General features: G+C 34.2%; 1 protein-coding gene across 6 annotated transcripts; it reads right to left on the reverse strand.

Moving 5' to 3' along the window:
- Window positions 1-6206: 6206 nt before the first annotated feature.
- Window positions 6207-25725, reverse strand: LOC129237098 (casein kinase II subunit beta). 6 transcript variants are annotated; one of them, XM_054871522.1, is made up of 7 exons: window positions 25503-25526; window positions 24754-24829; window positions 24279-24381; window positions 24031-24222; window positions 23777-23966; window positions 20802-20883; window positions 6207-6838 (listed from the first exon to the last, which is right to left on the reverse strand). In XM_054871522.1, exons 2-7 carry the CDS (start codon window positions 24823-24825, stop codon window positions 6758-6760), a joined length of 720 nt encoding a protein of 239 aa, XP_054727497.1. In that variant the 5' UTR covers window positions 24826-24829; window positions 25503-25526; the 3' UTR covers window positions 6207-6757. The 6 variants fall into 6 exon arrangements, with proteins under 6 accessions (XP_054727497.1, XP_054727493.1, XP_054727495.1 ...); XM_054871518.1 differs by lacking the exon at window positions 25503-25526 and adding an exon at window positions 25217-25496; XM_054871520.1 differs by lacking the exon at window positions 25503-25526 and adding an exon at window positions 24934-25125.
- Window positions 25726-26014: the final 289 nt, after the last annotated feature.

Genomic DNA, 26014 nt, shown 5'->3' on the forward strand with positions numbered 1-26014 from the left:
CTGGGTGCGGAGCAACGAGGTGAAGGGGTTCCCTGGAAGAAACTACAATCTGTACTATAAGCGTATTCAAGGTAATCCTAGATCATGTATTGTAGCCAAAAAACACTTAAACATATTTTTAATCCCATCATACAGTTCACAGGATGTGACGGCCGTTGAGGTGGAAGCTGCTGACGGTGTCAGCATCACACTTGCATCCATCTATATGGCACATGATCGGCCAGCACCGCCCGAGGAGGCTTGTGGGCTTGTGCTTGAAGGAACCAGAAACAAAACCCTGCTACTCGGATGCGACGCCAATGCGAGGCATGCGTTGTGGGGAAGCTCTGAGACAAACGACCGAGGTGAGTCTTTATATAATTTTATTATTAATACTAACTTATCGGTATGTAACAGGGGTAACACACCCACTTTCACCTTTCCTAGTACGGAGTACTTTAGAGGATGGGAGGAAGTGATTGATGTTACTCTAATGTCTGAAAATAGCTCAGTTAGGGTAGATAATTGGAGGGTATCCAATAAAAGGTCCTTCTCTGATCATAGTTGGATACTCTACGATTTGGATCTTAAGGTAGATCCACCCCTACCGTATCGAAATCCGTTGAGAACCAACTGGAAGAGGTTCAAAAATGCAGTAAACAATAGGTTAGGAGAGATTCCTATCCCTCAAATCACTCTCACGGAAAACCTTGAGAGTAGGGTCATAACACTGGAAAAGGCATTTAGTAGGGCCTACAAAACGTCCTGCCCCATAAAATTTAGCAAAAAAACTCACCCTCCTTGGTGGAGCAGTGAGCTCTTAGAACTAAGGGAAAAATCTAGATCAACGTTTAACCTCAGCTACTCGACGGGAAATTGGGAATTGTACAGAGAAAGTCGGAGACAGTACAAAAAGGCAATCAGGGCCGCCAAAAAAGAGAGCTGGAGGGAATTTTGCTCGTCAATCGAATCCACCAGGGATTCTGCTAGGCTCAGCCGCGTTCTTTCCAAAGACCACTCAATGGCTTCTTGGGTCAAGAAACCTGATGGAACTTGGACTGCTACAGCAGAGGAATCGCTAGAGCTTCTGCTAAACACGCATTTTCCGGGATGCAGCGCTTACGAAAGTGAGAGGGGAAATATTAGGCGGAGCCAATATAATCCACAGCATCTTGCAAATGAAATTATTACCAAAGAAAAAGTTGCATGGGCAATCAAATCTTTCTCACCCTTTAAATCTCCGGGGCCAGATGGGATCATTCCAAAGATGTTACAGGAAACCTTGGACTGTATCCTACCATGGCTAGAGGAAATTTTTAAAGCGTGTTTAAACTTAGGCCATATTCCAGATAGCTGGAAACTAGTCAAGGTCGTATTCATACCAAAAGTAGGTAGAAGAGGACATGAATCAGCGAAGGACTTCAGGCCAATCAGTCTTTCGTCTTTCCTGTTAAAAACCTTTGAAAGACTTTTGGATATGCACCTCAGAAGCTCTTTGGAGAGCTCTGGTATATCAACTGCACAACACGCATACCTTAAAGGCAAATCTACGGAGACAGCGCTTCACGAGGTAATCCGAACTATAGAGGGCTCTCTAGAGAGCAAACATTATACCATGGCGGCATTCTTGGATATAGAAGGCGCCTTTAACAATGTTAGCACAGATGCCATCCAACGGGCGTTGATAGACCTGGAGGTGGACAGTTGCGTTAGTAACTGGGTCATCTCCATGCTAGAAACCAGGATCATCAAAGCTAATATGGGCAATATCAACATAACCAAGAAGGTCCACGGGGGCACTCCACAAGGGGGAGTATTATCTCCACTTCTTTGGCTATGTGTGATCAGCAAAATCTTAATAAAACTTAACGGAGGTGGGGTAAAAGTGGTGGCGTACGCTGATGATGTGGTGCTAATGGTGTCAGGACTGTGTCCAAATACGATCAGTGGGATCATCCAAAGGGCGTTAGACGAGCTTAACTCTTGGGCCACAGGATGTGGGCTAAGTTTAAACCCGCGTAAAACAGAACTTATGCTTTTCACCACCAGATACAAGGTACCAACTTTCACCCTACCAAACATCAACGGACAAACTCTGTCACTATCAACCAGTGCAAAGTACTTAGGAGTAATTCTGGACTCCAAACTTAGCTGGAAGTTAAACGTCGAAGAACGGGTAAGGAAAGCAGAAATTGCTTTATATGCCTGCAAACGTATGCTTGGAAGAAGATGGGGTCTTCAACCTAAGCATACATTATGGCTGTATAAGGCGGTTATACGGCCAATTTTAACGTATGGCTCGGTAGTTTGGTGGAAAGCTCTGGAGAGAGAGTACAATACCAAATTACTCGGCAGAATACAAAGATCAGCCTGTGCAATAACGGTCGGTGCAATCAGATCATGTCCTAGAGAGGCTCTTAATGCACTGACACACGTTATTCCAATAGACCTACATATAAAGAAGACGGCAACCATGAGTGCATTTAGGTTAAATGAAGCGGGTCGCTGGAAAGAAAAAACTTATGGTCACGCTGGTCTATTATTGCGACAAACTCAGTTAACCTCGGTGAGGACTGACTACATCGTCCCGATGGTAACGTTCAATAGGAATTTTGCCACACTATTTCCATCTAAAAAAGAATGGAATAAGGGATTCTCTCTAAACACCTTCGATACCACAGTCTATACAGATGGCAGTAAAATGGATTGTGGTGTCGGAGCTGGTATATATTCTCAGAGACTTGGAATTGAAAAATCTGTGCGTCTCCCTAATACCAGTAGCGTCTTCCAAGCGGAAGTACTAGCAATTGGGGAAGCCTGTAGGTTACTAATCGCAGATTTCTCTTTCAAGGGCAATATCGCTATTCTTTCGGATAGCCAAGCTGCAATCCAGGCGCTGGATGCGACTATAACAACCTCTAAAGTGGTGGAGCAAAGTAGGAATAGCCTCACCAACTTGAGTGAAAACCATAGAGTAACCTTAATTTGGGTCCCGGGACACCGGAACATAGAAGGTAACGAAAAAGCTGATGAACTGGCAAGAGGGGGATCTGCCATGAATAGCGCTCTTGCAGTACCAGTACTCACCCCACTAGGTGCGGTCAAGAATGCAATTTCCCTAAAATACCTTCGAATTGCAGAGTGTAGATGGAGAGACCAGACGAAATGCAAAATCAGCAGAACGTTATGGCCCACCTACAACCTCAAGCAATCGTCGACATTAATAAACATGAAACGACGGGACACCTGTAGACTTACGGCAGTCATAACTGGCTTCTGGTCTATCGGAGAACAAGCCGCCAAAATGGGCATCCCTCACAACACATACTGTCATAGTTGTAAACAACCGGAGAAAAAAGAAACAATCTTCCATTTTCTCTGTGAATGCCCTGCCCTATGGAAGGACAGAATGTCAACCCTGGGCAAACCGCTGTTCGAGAGTCTCGAGCAGCTGTCTGGCTTAGACGTCAACAACCTAATAAGGTTCCTAAACCGCACAGACTGGATATAGTCCTGCTGCAAATAACTGTTAAACAATTTGGTAACGAGGATGTGGCAACAAAATGGTGCGGAAGCGCTAGTTGGATTCTGGATGAATCACCACTCTAACCAACCAACCAACCTGACAAATACTTTTCGAGTTATTCAACAATTAACAAAGGACGCTCGGGCGCTCCGGAAACGATAGCAAAACTTTATATGCAATTTTCTCAAAACTATGTTTTTTGAACTGGTGATCACTGTCACTTAAAAACCGCTTTGTAGATTTCAATAAAATTTATACTGCTTTTGAAAAACATAAAAAACTCGTTCCTTATCGAGATTCCTAAATTTAGATTTTTTTAAACATTTAATTTTTTTTTTGAAAATCTGAAAAATATTTCCTGAGGCCGCCATATTTGAAAAAGAGATCTATTATCTATTAATAAAACTAATTTCTCTTGTTCGATTGATTTTAATGAATCTCCAAGGACTTGTGATGATCTCCGCAGGGGATTTCTGGAGAAATGGGCTCCACACAAACAGCGATAACTTTTACAATTATTAATTTTTTTTTTTTGAAATTTTGCTAAAGTCAATTCGAAACATGATGTATCAATGCTATGTTTGTTTTTTTTTTTGTAAAATAAAGCAATTGACTAGCAAAAAAAATGATTGAATATCATCATTTTTTCGGGTCTCTGACTACCCCTAACCCCTTAAAGAATAGAAATGATTATTCTAAATAATAATAAAAAGTCTAATACTCTAATGAAAAATTCACCTCACTTCTTGCACACAGTAGATTTCACACCAACATATTCACAAAACAGTCATCCTCATACTTAATTACACCGTGCGACAAAATGGAACAAAAAAAGACAAAAATACGATTTAGCAGTTATGAAATACGAAGAGCTGTTGAATATTCGATAAATTTGCGTTAATACCTAAATGTCACAATTTTATTTAATTTTTGACATTATGTTAAGGTTACTAAAATATTTATCATAAGAAGCTCAGAAGTAGTGCTGGCAAGTGTGATGGTAAAGCGAACAAAACGTAGAATAAAAAAAGTTAAATCAATTGTTTAACTTATTTGTGTGCAAAGTGAATAAGTGTTTGCAAAAACTAAACAATTATTGCTACGTATGTGAAAAATTCACATGAGTGTCATTAGAAATCCATTTTCATATGGACTACGTTCTGAAAACACGGAGAAGAAATATTGGGTTAAAAAAAAAACATTTCATTTTATTAAAGACGCTTGAAGACATTATTAATGGTAAATGTAGTTTTATAAACGTTTTGTTTTTAATAATTTAATCAACTTGTGGCCAAATTAGCAAAGCTTAAGTACACCGTAAAACAAATTGTGACGTTTATGAACAAAACTGAAAGAGATCAGCATTGTGAGAGTACAGTTCTTCCTATTTCACAATTGCTATATCCAGTTCTCGTTATTATTTAGCTGCTGCACAGTGTGTTTAGTAATAAAAGGTCTTTCAAAAATGGCCCCTAGATGTCAGAAGTTAATAATTCCTAGACGATACTTTTTTGTCATCTTTGAAATTTGTCTAGTAGGCAGATGGTGCCAAGGCGAATATATTAAAGGTGGTGTCGGTAAATCAGCTGATTTGCTTTTTTCTTTCGTCGTGTCCATGTGGCTCAGCCCAGAATGAAACAAAGCGAATTAATTTTTTGTTTTCTATTTTGCCAATGATTTGTTTGACAATCAAACGTACAAAACATTGTTATTGGTAGTGCCACCATCTTTACTGAATGCGCCTTGGATGGTACGATTTTGCACTATAGAACGCCTTAAAACTATTGAAACTTTTTATGAAAATTGACGATCTTTAAGGATAACATATTGCAAAAATCGTAATTTCTTTTGGTGGAAATAATCGTCCAAATAAGTCGGCTATTTAAAAGTTGGTAAGAAATTTCAAGTTCAAATTCTGGTTCGTTCGATGATAGAAAAAGGACTGACAGTCAAAAAAAATGTACGTTTTATTGCGAATATTGCTGCTGTAGCGTAGAATGTTGCTGAACAGCTTTCAACATCGATGTCTCAATGGCATTCATGAATTGACTGTTTGGCGGATTTTGCCTGCAGACGTGCTCATGGTGGACATTTAAAAGATGCCATTTTTCACACATAATTGTTAAGAGCCATATTTTGAATAAAACTAGTGAAACCTAAAAGAGTATAATAAGCGATTACATAGTTTTTGGGCGTTTGGCCGATAGTGTTTCACAAATGGAGATATTTGTTATGAGGAACGAACGGCAGATATTTGCTATAAGCTTTTTCATGGTTGAAATACACCCGCAAGTTTGCCATTGCCTGCCGAGGGACGACTGCTATTAGAAAAAACTTTTTCTATTATTTGATTTTCATAACATTCTAACCTACGCACTTCCCCACTCTTCCAGCTACGGCAGCAGCCGTACATATTTTATTTTAAAACAACCTCCAGGCGCGTATTTTGAAAGACCCTTTATAATAATTCATTATCATTTTCCCTATAAGGTCTGGCAAGACCGTTGATGTTGCAGTCGCGACGTTTAAAGTGGTGCCGCCTACAGCTCCCAATTTTAGTAAAAATATGTGTATGTATATTTCGTACCGTATATGCGAATATGTAACTTTTTATTTCATTTTCAATTTATTTATTATATGTAGCTTAATATATTTAGGTATGTATAAACAATATATTTATTGCATATCGTATTTTTTTTCATAGTATTCATTTACAAATCTTCTTTATGTGTACTTAATTACAAATTGATGTAATTAATGCTTATGGATAGTAAAAAGGCTAAGTATTTTATTAAAAATTACTAAAAATAAATGTTCTGATTTTCACAGGCAAACTAACATTTTTTGTTTTTGTAAAAAATAACTCCACATGTATTTATAAATGTATGTGTGTGTATGTGGTATATTTATTGCTAAAAATAGTTCTAGTACTGCAATTCAATCGACGTTCAAATTTACAAACAATTAAAGATAGTTTTGTTCTAATGAAAAACGGAAACGAGTTTTTGTAGTTAGCGGTCAGTTGTTTTCACGTTCATTTGGCGTTTCCGTTGTCTTAAACTTAAACATTTTCCTTTTTTGTTTCGAATATTCAAAATGGAAATGTGTGAAATGAATTAAGGTACGCTATTGACTCGCAATCTTATCCATCACCCCACCGCCTGCCCGCCTGCCTGCATTCCTGCCTGATTGGTGTTCATTCTCAATTTTCTCAATCTCGTTTTTGTTTTGTTTTCTGTTTTTATTTTTTTTTTAGTCCTGTTTCAGATTTAGATACGCCTGATCCCCCATGGTGTTAGTGTTATTTTCCTCCTCGTCCTTCTGTTGAGTCCGCTGTAGCCAAATAATTGTTATTGCACGTACAGTGACACAACCAGAATGAACGAGAATATTAGGAGGGAGAAGAAATTAAAAGAAAAAAGAAAATTTATAACGATGTAGTTATTTTATCATTTTATTATTAAAACGTTACAAAAAGAGCGAATTTGGGAAAATTAAAAAAAGAGAAGAAAAAGAGAAGAAAAAGAGAAGAGAAGCAAAGATGAAAAATAATTTTCTCAGATACGCAAACTGCGTTTACAAAATATATGAGTCTCATGTAATTAAAATATGGAAAATTAAGCGTATATACATAAGTATGTATGTATTGTATATGAAATTCTGAAGATGATTGAGAAACTTGAATGGTAAGCGGTGGAGTGCGATTTATGATTAGCCACTAAATGCGATGATGTTAAGAATTAAACTCATAATTTGCAGTTGCTTCAAAGTTTAGCTTATATAAATAAAAACAAAGTGGTCTCTATAATGAAATAATAATGACGGCAGAAACACTTCGAAATTGAAAATTTTGTTAAGCTTTGCGAACATCGATGAGCAAGAATTGAATAATGGCAATCTTTTTTTTTTAATCATTTAATTAGTATAGCTCCGCGTATGAAACAAAATTTAACTTGACGCAAAAACCAATCGTGGAAAATATTAAATTTTAAGCAGTTTAAAACATATGTGTGCATGTACATTAGGGTGCACTACTCTTCATACAAAAAAAAATCTGAACTGTTTTTCCATCGGAATTACAAAATGTATTATATTTTAAGACTTTCGTCAAAATATTTCAGAAAAATATTAAGATATCGTGAGTTGTTTTGAATTTGATATTTTGATTATAATGGATACAATTCTTAACAATTTTTTTGCAGACCTTTTAAGGGATAAGGGGTAGTCAGAATTTTCAAATTGATTTTTTTTTTGCATTTCCTTAAAGTATAATATCTTAAAAATATTGTGTGAAAATTTGAAGTGAATCCGACAAATCTTTTCGAGTTATTCAACAATTAACAAAGGACGCTCGGGCGCTCCGGTTCGATAACAAAACTTTAAATGCGTTTTTCTCAAAACTATATTTTTTGAGCTGGTGATCACTGTAACTTAAAAACCGCTTAGTAGATTTCAATAAAATTTATACTGCTTTTGAAAAACATAAAAAAAAATTGTGCCTGGTCGAAGGATTTTTTTTCAAAAATTTCGATTTTTTTTAAACAATTAAATTTAAAAATATTTCTTTCGATCAGGCACAAGATTATCAATTAATAAAACTGATTTCTCTTGTCCGACTGATTTTATATGAAACTCCAAGTACTTGGGATGATCACCGCAATAGACTTCTGGAGAAACGGGCTCCATACAAACAGCGATAACTTTTACAATTATTAATTTTAATTTTCATTTTTAATTTTGCTAAAGTCAAGTCGAAACATGCTATGTTTTTATTTTTGTAAAATAAAGCAATTGACTAGCAAAACAAAAATGATTGAAAATCATCATTTTTTCGGGCCTCTGACTACCCCTAACCCCTTAAGCATTAATTCTTTTATCCTCTGTGGTGATTTTTTAGGAAAAAATATTTTTAGAAAGTAATTTTATTTATAAAAAATTAGAGCGGTGGAAAAACAGCCACTTTTTTTTGTGACGCACACTAATGTACATAAATGGATTTTTAACAAAACAACTTATCTAACATTTGCAGGTTTTGATTTTGGCCTAATAAATCATTCTTTTTCAGAAGTATATAAGTTTCAAATTTCGACTAAACCTTTTTTACCTCGAATGCTTAAGCCAAGTCTCTGAATAATTGTTTTAGAACACAGAAATAGCTACCTTAGCTGCTTAATAGCTAGACAGTGCCAAGCTGACTTAAATTGATTTCACAAAAGTCCACAGAAATGTAACTTCTGCCAAAGCGTAGCGCCAGAACGGCTACAACAACAACTCTACCCCAAACTTTGGCGACGTTGTGGCTTTCAGCGCTTTATCCACCCCTTAGATTTATCAACTGTATGAAGCACTAACGCTGAGTATGGAGGTCTAACTTAGAAGGTTTTTGTAAGGTATGGAAAGCAAACATTTTACGTGAGAAGCTGTAAAGTCTTATGGAAAACATGAAACCAACAGATAATTTTTCAGTCGAAGTAGCCAAGTGTCAGAAACTAATGACAATCAATGCTACTAAGGACTTATACGGATGTTCAATGTTTCTTATTCGAGGTTGACAGAAATGAAAAGCAACTATGTATACTAATATTTATAATATAATACTATATAATGTACATTAGTAAGTTTTATAATGTAACCCTAATTAAAAAAAAAAATTTTTTTTAATTTTTAAATTTCAATTTTAGTTTTTTTTTGTTACATTGGTTTTTAAGTAGCACAATACCTGCCAACGGAAATGGAAGTTTCATAGAAAAGGCTTCTTCTAAATTCTAAAATACAAATACACAAAATTAATAACCCTATCGGAAGATTTATCATTTTTTTGCAAATGGCGTTGTACTTCCATCACATTTGACACTTGCGAACTACACAACTACAGTATACAAGCAGTCAAGTCCGCTCCATTAAGTCAAGGTCAAAATAAGGATTTCCATCACTCAAAATCATTATATTATATTTTGTAAAAAAAGTGATTAAAACAAAAAATTGGATGGTTAATTTTGCACACCCTTGTGCAAACAGTTTTAAACAATTAGAGAAATTCTTATCATTCCGAGCAGGCAAGATTAGAATGAGGGGCCGACTCTCCCCGGCGGATATAGGTATCTCTGTTTTCACTGACGGATCCCAGATGGATCCGGGGTGGGAGCGGGGGTTTTTGTCTAAATCAGCCAATATATTGGTCTCCTTTAAACTGCGGGAAACGAGTGGCATTTTTCCTGCAAGCATGCAAAATGCTTAGGGATCGCTGTTGGGAGGGAGACATAACTATTTTTTCCAATAGTCAAGGTGCGATCAATGCCCTGTCGACGCCGTATTACAGCTCTCTTCTCGTAAACTCCTGTAAGGAGGAACTCAAACGTCTCGAACGTGCAGGAAACATTTCCCATATTTGGGCTCCTGGCCACAGAAATATAGGGGGAAATGAAATTGCCAATGAGCTTGCCAGGATGTGGTCAACAAAGCCGGTTTCAGTTGTCCCCTTGAGCGTTGTTAAAGGGAAACTACACAATTTCTTTCTAAAAAAAAGCGTAAGACAGATGGAGGTCTTTCTCATCGTGTGGTGCTATTTCGAAAACACTATGGCCTCAATACGATATAAAGAGAATGCTTAAGGTGATTGGAATGGCGGGGGACGCCATTCAATTTCCAAACTCATTGCGGTGTTCACTGGTCACTGGGTGATCGGTACTCATGCGGAGAAGCTTGGAATTCCGTACAACCCCTATTGCAGAAGTTGTGGGGATCCTGCAGAAAAAGAGACTGTGAGCACTTTCTCTGCAAATGTCCGGCCCTGGCGGCTAGACGCTTGAGATTTTTTAGCGTGCCCTTTGGGGATGGCTTAATGAAATTCTCCAGCTTAGATCCCTTTTCTCTCCTCCACTACATCAACAGCACTGGATGACTGTAGACGGTTTTCTCTTCCCTAAATTTTTTCACAGGTAGTGGTCCACATTATGGTATCAAAACGGCACGTAAGTGCTACTTGTAGTGCTCCTGGGGTACTCTTCCCATCTAACCTACCTACCTACCTAGAGAAATTCTAATAGCCAAGTTTACACTTGAGAGTGCGGAGCAGGCTTTATTATTTATATAAGCAGCTCCCTCAGAGCGTATTGTTGTCAAAAGCCTTTTGGAGTGACGAATGCGTACAATAAGTTTATTTCGTGCATATTTCGAAAAGCAAAAAATACAAAACAGTACAACGTGAGACATAAGATTTTCATTCAGCTATTTTAAATAATAATAATAAAAAATGCCCCAACATTTTTGCCCACAAAGCGATTATAATAGTTAAAGTTCTATTCTACGATTTGCGAACTGCCGCCTAGAATCCAAAGTTTTTATTTATACTTATAAGAATTATAATTAATACAGTTCATAATGCTTTCAGTGGGCAAAAGACCATTAGGTCGAAGTGCAAACCTCATTCATTCATTCAATGCTTTCAGTGCATTTGAATTAGGATTTCAGCGGCCTGGCTTGCATTTTCGTCTTTACCAAAGAACAACTGTAAAATATATAGAATTTCTCACAAGCGAATGGAACAAACAAAAAACAGCAAAAGATTGTTTTTGGTGTAAAATATAACCTTAACAGCTTGAAATCGTTTGATCGATAATTTACGAGATATCGATCACTACAGCCATCTACGAAGAAAATAATGGGCTTATTTTCCCCAATCTAATATTTCTTGCAGAATAAAATATAATTTTAGAATAAAATCTTATTGCAAAACTAATTTTCGATAAAAATAACAAATTGGGTGATTCATAGTCATCAAAAATGCTTCGATAAAATGTTAAGTATATTTGAGATGCATTTAGAGTAGAGTGAATGTGTTTTATAAAAATATTATAATAATAAAGTTAAATAGCAACTATCGTGGTAAGTATTACATTTCGCTCGTTTGCTACAAGAACATCGAAAATTCAAAACTCAAAAATTCGATAAAAACGACTTCAAAATTTTCAATTAACTATGTATGTAACTCCCTAAGTAAAAGTAAAGATGTATTTTCTTCTACTGAGATACTGCTAATAGAAATCGCCATGAATTTTTTTACATAGCGTAAATAAGTAGTAATTTCTATGTACTTATTTAAAAAAAAAAAATTGGATAATTACACTTTTATTGCGATTTGTTTTTTCATATGTGTTACATATGAGCCTTTGGCGTTTAAACTCACATAAATACACGTATGGATGTGTTTCAACGAAAGTTGTTTGTTCCAAAACTATTTATTTTTTATAATCCTATCCAAAGCCTTGTTTCTATAATTATTTTTCAAAATTTTTTTTAAGTAATATCATTACATGAATTTTGCCAATAATTCCTAATTGTTATGGTAAATACATATAATATAATAAACAACACTTTGTTGTATTGAATTTTTACTCAGTTTAGTAAAATTGAGTCCGGTACAATTCGCGGTGTATGTATGCGCATTGGGTCATCTCATTCAAATACTTAGCTTATATTCAGATATTCGCAACTGAGAAAAATTGCATAAGGAACAAAAATTGCTGTTAAATGTATTATAACTCGAATGAAAGTAGGCGCTAGTTCGTTCTACACTAATGGAAATACCCGGATTTATACCCAGCTAAGAGACAGTAACTTCAGTAAGATTCCTCTAACATTTATAGTCAATGCTAACGTTATTACAACAACAGCAGAGAAGAATATTTATCCGGGGAGGAAGTTCTCTAATGGATCTAGCGCATGTTTGTTGGATTTTTTAACAAGAACTAAAATTTACATAGACAGTGTTTGTTGAAAAGCGGCATCAAACGAAGTAGGGTTTCAGAGCTAGCTACCCTGTGCTTGAATTCAGAATTGCTCAGGAAGTTAGATTTGAATGCATTCGCCTCAGATAAAGCAGGAAATGCTCACTTCTGAAAACACGAATATATATTTTATTTATATACATATATGTATATTTTATTACCTACGAATTAAATATTACTTATCTCTAATTCAAAATATTCTGAACGCATTCATTACTAAAACATTTCATTAATTATATCATGCACTCATTTAAGCTGCAGAACAGTGTAACAAAAAGTTTTTTTTGTCTTGAAATGCATTTTTTAATCATATACTACAAATATTATTTGAGCATCGGACGTACATACTCATCCGGATATCCAAAAAATTTCAATGAATTTCACGCGGAAGTTAAATACAGAATCTGCCCGATTATGCTTTACGACCATCAGCAAAGCCTTCCTCGTGGGACGTTAAGGCTTAGAGGTCCACCCAAATGTCACACAATGCCTGCTAATAGTTTACAACGCCGTCCACTTTTAGTAAATTGCTCGCTTGCACAGGCATGATAAACCATTAGAAATCTCTTTCGAACAACAAAGTAAAACAGAATTATAGTAATTTTAGACAAGAAAACTAAAAAATAAAGCACCTAGTGAATGCCTTTAAACGATTTTAAGACACTCCTACTCACTGGTGCTCCTATTAACTATGCAGAATTTAAACTCAAAAATTGTTTGAAAATGAAACTCTTGGGTATGTATTTAAATTTTTTTTCTTTTTAATTTACTGTAATTTCCGTTAAAGAAATTAATTAAATTCACTAAATTTGTTGCATCTGATAAACCTCAAATTATACTCGAATAAACCTTTTATGCTTGTTACGTTTTTAACTCGCTTAAGGGGTTAGGGTTCTCAGAATTTTCAAAAAGTTGGATTTTGTTTTACATTTTCTTAAAGTATATCTTAAAAATATTGTGTGAAAATTTGAATTGAATCCGACAAATACTTTTCGAATTATTCAACAATTAACAAAGGGCGCTCGGGCGCTCCGGAATCGATAGCAAAACTTTAAATGCGTTTTTCTCAAAACTAGGGTATTTGAACTGGTGATCACTGTAATTTAAAAATTGCTAGGTAGATTTCAATAAAATGTATACTGCTTTTGAAAAACATAAAAAACTCGTGCCTGATCGAAGGATTTTTGTTTCTTTCTCAAAAATTTAGATTTTTTTTAAACAATTAATTGTCGGTTTTTTTCTTGAAAATCTGTAAAATATTTTCTGAGGGCGCCTTATTGTTAATTTTGAAAAAAAAACTTCGATCAGGCACAAGATTAGCTATTAATAAAACTAACTTCTCTCTCTCTTCCGATTGATTTTATATGAATCTCCAAGGACTTGTGATGATCACCCCAAGGAGCTTCTGGAGAAAAGGGCTTCACACAAACAGCGAAAACTTTTACAATTATTCAATCTTTTTTTTTAATTTTGCTAAAGTCAAGTCGAAACATGATGCATCAATGCTATGTTTTTTTTTTATAAAAAAAGCAGACAAGCACAAAAAAAATAATTAAAAATCATCATTTTTTCGGGTTTCTGACTACCCCTAACCCCTTAAAGAAAGTATATACACTAACCAACAAATACAGCAACCCCATGGCAGTCGGGCCTACGTTATCAGACCGAACGGCTCTATAAACGGCAAAGGGCTATCACTTCGGCAGTATTTCCCAAATATACATATAGGTAATGTTTTATGCTGTTATAACAACAACAAAAACAGCTTTATAAGAGTTATAGAGTTAAGTTATTTCATTTTAGAAAAGGATCTACCGACAGTTGTTGCTTTTTAACATTTCATTCTTACGACAGCCCATAGGAATAGTTCAGATTTTACCCGTCTAATTGTTGTCTCATCGGTCCAGGATATCCTTGATATGTTCAGAGCAGCGCTTATTTGAAAGAACTAAACGCGGATTTATGTCCATTCAGGCAAGAACCGTCAACCGTTATAGTCGAGTGGGTTAGCACGTGACTAATATTTGATTAGTCCGGATATCACGACAAGATACTTGTTATAATTCTTAATTGCCAGCTTGCCGACGTTTGCTGCTATCATTCAACCGCGAACAATTAAAACTCCTAAGTCTCCCCTAGTCCTCTCAAAATTCTTGATTATATACTTTAAACTTTATATCGCCCAACCGATAGAGAGAAACTATATTTTGAGTAATCTGAGGAAATTACCGTTCGTCGGAACTTAATTAAATGATTGATGCGCCTTTCGGGAAATGTGAACAGCCAGTATGTTTTTTTACTATTAAATGGTCTAAATGCGCTTGCACATCGTAATGCAAAGTCTCGTCGATTTCAGCGCTTCTTTTTACAGATTTTCGGAAAGCATATACTTCTGTTAGCTTCGTAAATTTTGGTTGATGCCCAGCTTTGCTGTTCTTTTCCAAGCAACCCTCACATTTGAAACGTCCAAATATATTCGGTATTGCTGATAGATTCTTATTTGGCATCGCTGCGATTTTCTTAAAGGACATGAGAATTGATTATATTCTTGCGTGTCTCTCAATATAAGTTCCTAGTGCACTATTTTTTTTTAACCAAGTTTACACAGATTTTGGAATTTCCTCAACAGATTTGTTGCTAAATTTCATTGAGGCTTCTGAAACCACCACAAACATGTGATTATATTCCTTTGACTTTTGTGAAGCTGATGTCGGCCATATATTTTTTGTTCTTGTCCTATTAAGAACATTGATTATTGACTTATTCCAAATGTTCCAAAATGTATTTATTAGGGAGGTTAAATTTCTGGTTTCTATTTTGTTCCGGCGCCTGAAGTATTCTACTGGCAATCTTGAACAAAAAGTTCCATAGAAGCATAACTCTAAAATCGCTTTCGAATCTCCTTACTTCTAGTTATAGTTATAGTGGTTAATTTCCAAACAATATTTTTTCTGTTAAATTTTTTTGGATGAAAATTACAGACGTACGAGAAATTCATTTCTGATGTTTATTTTGCTAAAAACTCTCCACTAGAGAGCATAGCATCAGTTCCAACCTGCAGTTTTTCATATTAATCCAACTGTGGTGCCAACGGGCTATTGCCTTAAAGACCACTTGTTTTCGATTTTTACGATAGGTGAGGCAACTCATGGCAACTCATTAAAATATAGAAGACAGAAATTAGAATTAAATTTCCTCTAATTAAACTGTACAAAAAAAAAAAAAAAACTTCTGACAATGGGTAAAGCGGCGGAAAATATAATTTGTATCGGCGATTTGAAAGTTTACGTCTGAAGGAAGGAAGGATTAAGGTGTTCACCCTTTTGCGCATTCATATGGTAAATCAGCATGGAGCTATGTGATCTTTACATTTTAGATGTGTGATGTGTTAAACAGTTCTATGTAAAAAGCAACGGGTACGGTTTCTGTAAGACATTGTAACCCTCTATCTCGTCAATAGATAGTCCTTTTTAGTATCTAACGAAATTCACCTTTAAACACATTTCCCATATTGACTTACTGGCGTTTAAGTTTTGATTTTGGTGTATTAAGGCGTCCCGGTGGTCTAGAATTTTCTAAAAATTTTTTTTTTTTTTTTTGATATTTCGAAAGTATAGGCTTTTAAGAATGAACTGTCAAATTTTTGGAAGGATATTCCCAGTATTTTCGATTCTACAGCCGTTTTATCAGGTAGAGTCAAATTCGTCACGCGGCGGCATCAATGGAAAATATCCACTCTCAAAATTTTTAACTGAATTATCTCAAAGCTACTTTTCCTGGCCTGGTGTTGTCAAAAAAAAAACAAAAAAAAAAACTATTGCACCGAATTGTCAGAAATTTGATCACAACATCAATGGCTATCGCCCGTACTAGGATCATATTATTGTTTACATTATTTCTTTTTTTTTTTTTTGAATAAGAAACTGGAAAAACCCCGATTTTTAGAGTATCAAATTCAAAACTGCGCCAATTTGTCAATTTTTTTTTTTTTTTTGCTTTTATTATTCTTGTACGGAACACCAATTAATCATTTTTTTGGTTTTTGTGTTTCAGATAAATAGAAGAGTCAAAATGAATAACACCGTCCAGGTCCAATTTTTCAGGAGGGTCAACTTTAGAGCCATTTTTTAAATTACCATTCCATTTTGTATGTAAAGAAGTGAAATAAAAAACCTAAAAAATAAAAAAAATTCTGAAAATACCCTAAATTCCCGAGCTCTAAACCACAGGAACCCTTTTATAGTAGAATTTTATGACCAAAGTTTGTGTGATATATTTTAGTATATTACATTATATCACTCCATTATGTATTTTATGGGCAGTATCTTAAAATTGTTTACTGTATCGATTTTCCATTTTTGTTTTCAGAATATATACTGTGATTTTTTTAAAATGAAATAAACTCGTCGCCGAGTTTTAGTAGTTTTTCGCATATAATCTTATGGTATTTTCTTTACCATTGCCGTCATTTAAATAACTTTTCAAAATTAAACAAACAAAAAAAAACAATTTAACATTTTCTTAAGTTTTATATTCATACTCCAGCATTCCTTTATATTAAGACCTTGAGTCCAGCTTTCGAGGATCAATTCAAAATATGATGTATGTAGTTTTTCTACTTGACTGAACCTGGGAAAAGTATATTCAAAATCTTGTTTGTGTCATAGTTTAATATTATAGTGAGTAACAGGGAATATAATTCTTGCTGCAGCATTCTACTGCTACAGTTTTTTTTTACGAAATACTTAATGCTTTATATATATATATTTTTTAATAATTTAAAATAAAAAAATGTCAATAAAAAGTTTTGTTTTTTTCATTAAAAGTAGTAAAAATCCATGATTCAATAGCAAAAGTTGCGTTAAGTTTGACAACTGTTTTTGGATGCTAGATTGATGTAATTCGGAAGTAAGGGAAAAAGGGGCATACATTTATCCCATACCACAAAAGGTAGTAAAAAATTGGCTAAAGGTCGAGGTAACCATCGAATAATTTCATGTTATTTTATGAATGGTACTTAATTATTTTAATTTTTAAGTTAACCATTCCCGCGAATTTTTCACTTATTGATGTGTTGTCATGCATCTATGTATATGTGCCTAGTTAAAGAGTTCTTTACATCCTATATTTCATGGTATTTTTATTTGTGAAGCTTTAATTTAATGTTTCCCAAATTTGCTATGATTTTGTTCAGGTTTTAGAAAAATTAAGATCCTAAATTTATAAACTTGTGGTTTGACAAACAATTGTGATGGCCAAAACCTGCTGTGTCATATCGCCAAAAGCCCAATGAATTGTTTTGGTTGGGTCTTCCAACTTTTTAATCTGCCCCTCAGAAAGTATTTGATTGACATGGGATTTGAATGTATCCAGTTTCGCAAGTCGTTCCTTAAGGGGCAATTCTTTTTCCAGGTGAAACTTACGACAATCTGTATCAAAATTTGTGTATATATAACTCTTTGCGTAAAAGCGTTAACCAAAAGATGGGCAGTCTCGGGCTCACTCCAGCAATGCAAAATTTCGATAGGCATTGGAAGAACATCAATAGACAACTTGGAGCTCTTCCGATCTCGAAATCCGTTGCCGAAAAGTGATACCCACAAACTTTTTCGCCTAGTTTCAATGAAGTGCCGCACGATTTGAACCTATGTTTTCTTTTCATTTTGTCTTTTATTCATTTTCATGAACAAACTTAACGCCATATTTTCCACACGTTTTGTGGCACAACAAATACAGTATAGCCCAAATTTTGTAGCAAACATTTTCATTTCTATGCTTTGGAGTACTTTTTCTTTGGAATTTGCTCTGAAATAAAAATTTTAAAAAATCCTTAATAAGTTTCTCCTACCCAGAAACCACATACACACAATTCCTTCCAAAAAAATGTACAAAAAATAAATTATAATATTTATTAGTGAATAACTCAAATTAAAAGTAAGCACACTCGAAATCCATTTCAGTATTATGCTTCTATGAACTTTCTTGTTCAGAATTCCCAGTAAACCACACAGTCGCCGAAACAAAGACGGTTATATTGTCTAAGAACAAATTGACTCGCCCAAGTATTTATAACAAGCATTCGTATGCATGTAACTAAGTTAAACAAATTTTTAAATTAAAAATATATAAAAAGTTATAATCGTCTTTTATTCAATTAGGACCATCAATTACTATTTTTTATTTTTTCAATTGCTTGCAAAGCACCCCACTAATTATCAGTTCCAGTATTTATTGTAGGTAGTTCAGTTGAAACGCACTATAAGTTTATAGAATTCTCTATCGAATGGATATGAGCTTGTTTTAGTGTTCAATATGAGCAGTAGGTGCTTTAAGTTTGGCGAAATTCCGAACACTAAATACGAAAACACACACAAACCAATACGGATCTTTCCTCATAACACCAACAGCCAAGAACGAAATGAGAGCAAAGGTTTTTATGTTTTTCAGTTTGACTTTAATCAATTGAAAAATAATTATTTTATACAAAAGCATAAAATTGACATGTTACGAATCGTATGGGATACACTATTGTCCCCAAGTATTAGAAATGCATACATATACAGGTAATATGTATGTATGTATATACATATATAATATATATATTTTGTATGTAACATTGGCGCCTGTTGAGGCGCTATGGCTATTGTGAAGTGAATCCATCACTCCCCTTCAGCTTCGGGGTCTGGGCGGCTTAGAATTTCCTGACAAAGAGCAATGTAGTCCTGTGAAGTTAAGGAAAAAGATTTAACGCATTTTATCTAAAATAATTACTGAATTTCAATAACAATACTTGTAACAAGGAACACAAGAAGTCGTTATATTAAAACCATTTCACTTACATGAGGAGAGCAGACAACATTGAGATGTGCATATATAGCCGTTAGCTTCTAGAACATAGCACATCTAAACACAATTAGCCGCATAAACAAATGTGTACATACATACATACATAGACATATATGTACGAAAACATAGGTGTGTTCATCGGAGGAATTCATTGTGTTCATTAGGAAATGAAAACACAAGTCTACTGGTACGAGTATTTTCGGTGGGATCCAAGTAAAAATTGAGTGTCTCCTATAAACTATGAAAGTAAATACTCAAGAAAGTTACACATGTATGTATATCTTATAACTGGCAGTGAGAGAAATTTAAGCTTTGAACAGCTCATTATCATGATGCTCATACATATTTTATGTTTCGAGTGACTCATGGAATCTGTACTCCTTTTAAAACTCAAACCAATTGTCATTTAAATTTTAATGGTAACTATATTTTCTATTGAAGTATACAAATATAAATATGCTCGCCAAATTTACTGTAAAATGAAAATATGATTTAGTATTGAGTTGTTATTAACCCCAGCAAAAATATTTTTCTACATTCGTTTTAACATTTCAAAATTTAATTTTTCCATTTTCTATTTTATATGAATACATTAATATGCATTGCCAGCTTTTACGTTTATATTTTTGATAGTTTCTGGACATTATTAATTCGTCGTGTATCGATGCGAAACATTCCATTTAAATGTCATATTATCAAAGATGACACCTTGATGGTAGTTCTTGTTATATAACAAAAAACAACCGGTTTCAAAATATATTACTAGAATTATTACAAACTTATTTTAATGGTATCTCTACTATTCATAAACTAGTTCCGAGTTTTATAACGATTATGAAATAGAAAAGTTTTATCTTTTTGCCTTAGCGAAGACGTGCCAGCTTTTGCTTTTAGTTCCAATTAAATTCTACCTTGCATTACGAACTTGTATATAAAACTATTATTTTCTAATATTAAAATTTATTCATCATTCAAAACTACATTAACAGAATGCAAGTTGATGTGAAGCAGTGAATGTTATCTAGTTCCTACCAGAGGAGTTGTATGTATATAAAAATAAAAAATGTACAGCGTAATAGAAAAAGGGCTAGATTGTATTGAATTTCGTCACTTTTATGGTAGATTTGTGTTGGGAAGGATAGCATGAAGTGAGTAATGACTAATGGATGTTTTTTTACATGCTTTATCAATACAAAAATTCAATACTAGGACTTGTAGGTTGACTGAGATAGTAAATGTGTGAATCGTGTTTTTGCAATACGTATTTTTGTATATGTTAATAATGAAATTGCTTATGGCTGACATTTTCAACTTTTTTAACGCGTATAGCGAAAGACGATTGCCATGTAAAATTCAATACAATTTGTGCTGATTGGTTTTTGTATCGCAGTTTCTAAAGTTTGTGTGTTTTTGGCTGCCTTTCAATTGTATTTCTTAAACAAAATGAATTTCCATTCTGATCTCTACATTTTTAAGTTTGCTTGAGTTGTTTGTGGTTTATAATTCTTAATTTTTATTAATTTTTCTGTTTTTAAGGTAATTGTTTTTTTATAAAATTGAATGTTCAATGCAATAATCATGAGAAAAATCAAAAATAAAAAGAAAAAAGGAAAAACGATATTAAAGTTTAATTGGTGAGCAAAGAAATTTCATTTTAAATTTACCGCTCGTAGTGGCATTTTAAAGTTGGCTGCAGCCTGCAGTTGAATTTGATAAGCTAAGCTATGAATTTTGAAGCCGTAAAGTCTGTAAATATACATAAAAAATATTATTTACCACATTGCATTACCAATAATTATTTACTTATACATAATAATGAATATATATGTGTACTTTAGATGTTACAACTTAAGGCGACTTAAGGGGTAACACCACTGTAGAAATTTCAAAAAATTGATTTTTTTTTTATAAGCTTAAAAAATTCTTTGAACCTTTTAAAATACAGAACAAAAAGTTTTATACGTTACCGAAGTCTATTTCATAAATATTTTAAGCTTTTAACCAAGCGTTAGTGACTGCTACTTAACGACTTCTCCAAATTTCCAAACTTTAAACGCGTTTTTCTCAAAACACGTTTTCTGAAATTGGCACGCAGCATAACTCAAACAATTTTAAATATTTTTAATCAGGTTTTTCACTACGTCTGTATAATAACCTTCTTAAGAGAAGAGCGTAGGGGATTTTCGATAGATTAATTTAAACGATTGTTATAATTATTTAAGTGCCGTTTTTTTAGTCCAAAATAGAGTTTTTTTCTTCAAATGCTTGCTAATTCCACAAAAATAAATATTTTTTAAATCCCTTACGTGTTTCTCTAGCTATTCTTATCTAGATTAAGAAAAAAAATGTTTCTTTGTTCCAGATTAAAATTTGCACCCTCTGTGCTGCGTGCCGCGGAGCTCCTTCAAGAGAAACCACATTACAAAAATGTCTCCAATGCCGCCATTTTGTAAAATTTTTCGATCAAAATTTGTAGTTTTGTATTTTAGTATATAAGTAATAACTTCCCAAATCAGAGTGATTCTTTCCCCTTTCCTTCTATAAAAAAAATTCTTTAAAAATCGTGTTTATTTTACGCGTGTACAGTGGTGTTACCCCTTAACCATTTTTGGTGGATGCTTTATGCTGTTAAAACAACAAAAGCTTGGGCAACTTTTCAACGCAGAAGTAAAAAACACTCTTTACAACTTAAACAAAATGTTGGTGCGAAATGCTTTGCTGATTCCATCTTATCAGCTATTTTTTATAAAATATATAATAGTGCAGTTAATTTTTCTTAGAATTGAAAACACCGTCACAGAGCACGAACTTTGTTATTCACCAACTTTCATAATCAAGTTTTACGCCCGAAAACTAGAGGAGAGTAAATTCTGTTTCATTGGATTACAATAAAATAAATATTTTAGGGAATTCGCACACAGAGGCATAAATTGGAAGAGAAACTAGGAGAAACGCCCAACAGGGGGTGTACGGCGCCAATTATATATACATAATATATATTTATAAAAAATAGATTTTCGCTTATTGCCACCAAATCAACCAAAATAACAATAATAATAAGAAAATTCATTAAAAAAAGACTTTTAAGACTACCGAATAATTGCCGGCTATATTCAATTATTTGTGGCCAAAAACAATTGGTCAGTAATTGCGCCAATCAAAAAGAGGAATAATAAATTCAGCAGCCCTCTCTTCCAAATGACGATTGAGATCCAGATACACACCTGACAACTACTGGACCCTTCTGAGCACAAACGTGCCCTTACCCCATTCTACTCCAACGTTGCCTGAGAATAATTCCGCATGTTTATATACTTATCAGCAGCGATCCTTTAATTTTTGTTGGATGAACTTTAACGATAATGGTACTCATACGTGTCTGCACAAAGTTTGAGCAAATGATAACTCATTTGAGAGATTTAGTAATGTAATTAAAAAAAACTGCGGTAGTATTGGCAGCCAATTATTTTAGAATTCAGCAAACCGTTTTGAAATTCACAATTTTTTCGAATAATTCCAGCAAATATGATAAATCCATAAATAAAATGTTTCGGCAAGCGTTGAATTGAATATTCATTAAACGGAAATAGTCTTTTGAGTAAATTTCATACCGTCATTGGCCAAATTTGCTAACAAGTAACTTTCTATAGCGAACCAATAGACAGACGCGGGGACTTTTATGTAGACACGTGTAGAATGAATATTAGTTTAGGGGGAAAAAAATCCATTATTTTCTCGGTAGGAGGCCGTAGGGATCGATATCTCGTAAACTATCCATCAAATAATTTAAAGTTTATGCGCGTTGTCAAGGTGACATTTCACACTAAATAAATTCGTTTGCTATTTTTTGTTTGTTCCATTCAGTTGTTAGTCACAGGGTGTTAACAATGAAGTCAACAAAGAGAAAATTCGGTACATTTTAGTTTTTCTTTGATAAAGGTTAAAATGCAAGTCAGGCCGCTGAAATTGTGAATGGTGTTTATGGAGCAGATATCGTAACAACCAATTACGTGCAATTTTGGTTTCGTCGATTCCATTCAGCTATCTTTGATGTTATAGAAAATGTCGGAAAAATTACAGAAATAAAAGAAGTTACATGGCATATTAGTAGTCGTAGCATCGTCCTGGTGCTAAAGATCGACCATAAAACAGTTTTAAACCATTTGCGCGAAAATTTTACGCAAAAATAATAGATTGCTTTTCCCCAAACTAATATAATACGATTGCAAATTAAAAAAAAATCATAGTCAAAGCAAAATAAATCGGGGTCAAAGGGTTAAACACCCTTCATCTTCATGCACTCTCTCCTACTTCAACCTACTCATCTAACATCAAAGATGATATAAAAGTACTCAATTCGCCTTGATCTAACACAACTCTCCCTTTGATTAGATCTTGTCAAGAGAGCATGTCTCCTTAGCCTAACGTTATATGAGATTGACTACAACAAATGATGGCCACACTGCACTAAGTAGATTTGTGAGCTGCTAAAACAGCAGGTATAATATCATAAATATGGACACAGATAAAATTGTACCAGTTAATGTAGTATGTTTTCTTCTCTCTAATATTTAACTATTCTCATTTAAATTATCGTTTATAGGTAAATACTATAATTTAAAATTAATTATTCACTTACCTTGGAACAAATTGGTTAGTCGGCCGCTTAGGACGATATTCAGGATGTACCATAAAGAGCATATGTGGAAATCCTGTACCAAAGTAAGCACCATCCGTGTGATGATGACGTGATGATTTTGGCGTATATACATCAATACATTTGGGACAATAGGTTTTTACCATAGCCTCACCAGGTATATCTGATAGACCTGTAAATTATTTCCAATTACTTATATATTCACATTATATATATGTATATGTGTGATGACAAACCTAAAGGTAACATGGGCTGGCTTTCACAATATACACGTGGGCAATGTCCGAAATCACCAGTTTGGTATTTTTCGATCATTTGCGCAATTCCGCGATTTGTTAAAATGTATCGAGCATGTATCAATCCATACAACATTTCTGCTGCCTGCTCTGTCATATCCGACTGCAGTGGATTCTCTTCCAGATCATCTTCTGTAAAATGGGTTATATTAATTTTATATTATATACTATGACCATTTTTATCATGCCTGGTTCGAGATCAAGGATCATATCAAGTGCATTTCTATAGTTGGGTACTTGTTCATTTAAGCCGGTCAAATTGAATTTGTCCTGTATATAATCCTCATCGACCTTCAAATGAATTAAGATAGTAATTAGATAAATATATTTCGTGCAATGTCCTATTAAATATACTCAAATACATAAATTTTTTCTATATAAAACTCCAACAAGATCAATGTGTGTAACCTCAACAATGTTTAAAACAGTCAAGGAATGCTAAATTCAGCAGTACTTATACTTAGGGGTGGCAGATGCTAAATCGAATTATATGGCAACAACTTAAAGAAGTAGTGTCGCGAATTGGAATACTCTGTATGCTGCTTTCTGCCATTCCCACATTGTGATCAGTATAGTGATTAGATAACAAAGAGGAATTGAAAATAATTTCAAAGTTTAATTTTTGGCCACATATAGTTAATAACTTTAAATTAATATACTTACCTCACAGAAAAATTCATTGCCGCGCAGTCCACAAAACCATGTTACCCAAGAGACTTCTTCGGAACTGCTCATTTTACTGAAAATTTAAAGGAAAATACGAACGAAAGCAAACGATGTTAGTCTATTTCCGACACATGATACTTTGTACGCTTTACTTAAGTTTTCACTAGCTATACGTACATTAAGGGTAGTATTTTTGCAAAATTAACAAAAAAATTAATAACACAAAACAAAACTCTTTCTACTAGACGTTTATCTATAGATTTTCTGCAATTTTCTTTAGTTTTCTTTTACTATAACACTATATAAACGAGCTCTGGAATTCGCTTTTCATTCACAATTCCGACATTTTTGCCAGCAGTCACGAAAATGAATAAAATATTTTATGCCTCGCTCTTCGGACCCTTCTTTATCATCCTGTTCGCTTTGTTCTGTCTTTCGTTAACTTTTCTCTTCACCTTACCTCTTACCCATTATCCTTCTTTTCAGACAACGGCAACACTACCTACAGCGATGGCGATGATGATTTCAGTTGTCCTGCTCATGCATGTAACAAACCCAAAATGAAAAACGCAAAACGTGTCTACCGTATAGCGCACAATATGGGAAGGTACGGTACACACGCTAAAAGCGGATTAATCAACCGATTGACTGCTTCACTAACTCAAAATGCAAGACATCTAAATGCCTCCTTGTTTTCTTCCCCCGCTTCAACGGCTACAATTAAGCACACAAAAAAATACTCCCACCACAACTTCACGCTTTTATTTATATTTTAATTGATGTTCAGCCCCTCCACAACTCTATATATTTCCGCAAGTCTTTCTTCAACACTTTTGCACATTTAATTTAATTTTAGTCTTTTTAAAACGGTACACTCACCTATTGTTGCTTTGCCCCAGCCGCACTCCACAGAAAATGAAAATGAAAAGAAAATTTCACAAGAGAGAAAAATTCAAAGGGAGAGTCGTCCACCAGTGTTATCTTGCCGTATGTTTAGAGTAGCATTTTTCAGTACTATCCGTTTTCAAATTCTGCTTTAGTTCCCTGGTTTCCTCAACCGTTTTGTCAAGCTGTACGTAAACAAGAGCTGACTGTTTAATAATGTATTACATTCTCTGTATTATTCATGTAACTAGCTTTTATAATGATTATTGTGTACGGTTTATATATTACAATACATTAAGAAAAGTGGCCCCAGCACGTTAATCGTATAGTTGAAATAAATGGCTGAGCGATTTTCAAAAAGCTTGTGGTTTTG

The sequence above is a fragment of the Anastrepha obliqua genome, chromosome 2 (assembly GCF_027943255.1).
Source record: "Anastrepha obliqua isolate idAnaObli1 chromosome 2, idAnaObli1_1.0, whole genome shotgun sequence".
NCBI classification, from domain to species: domain Eukaryota; kingdom Metazoa; phylum Arthropoda; class Insecta; order Diptera; family Tephritidae; genus Anastrepha; species Anastrepha obliqua.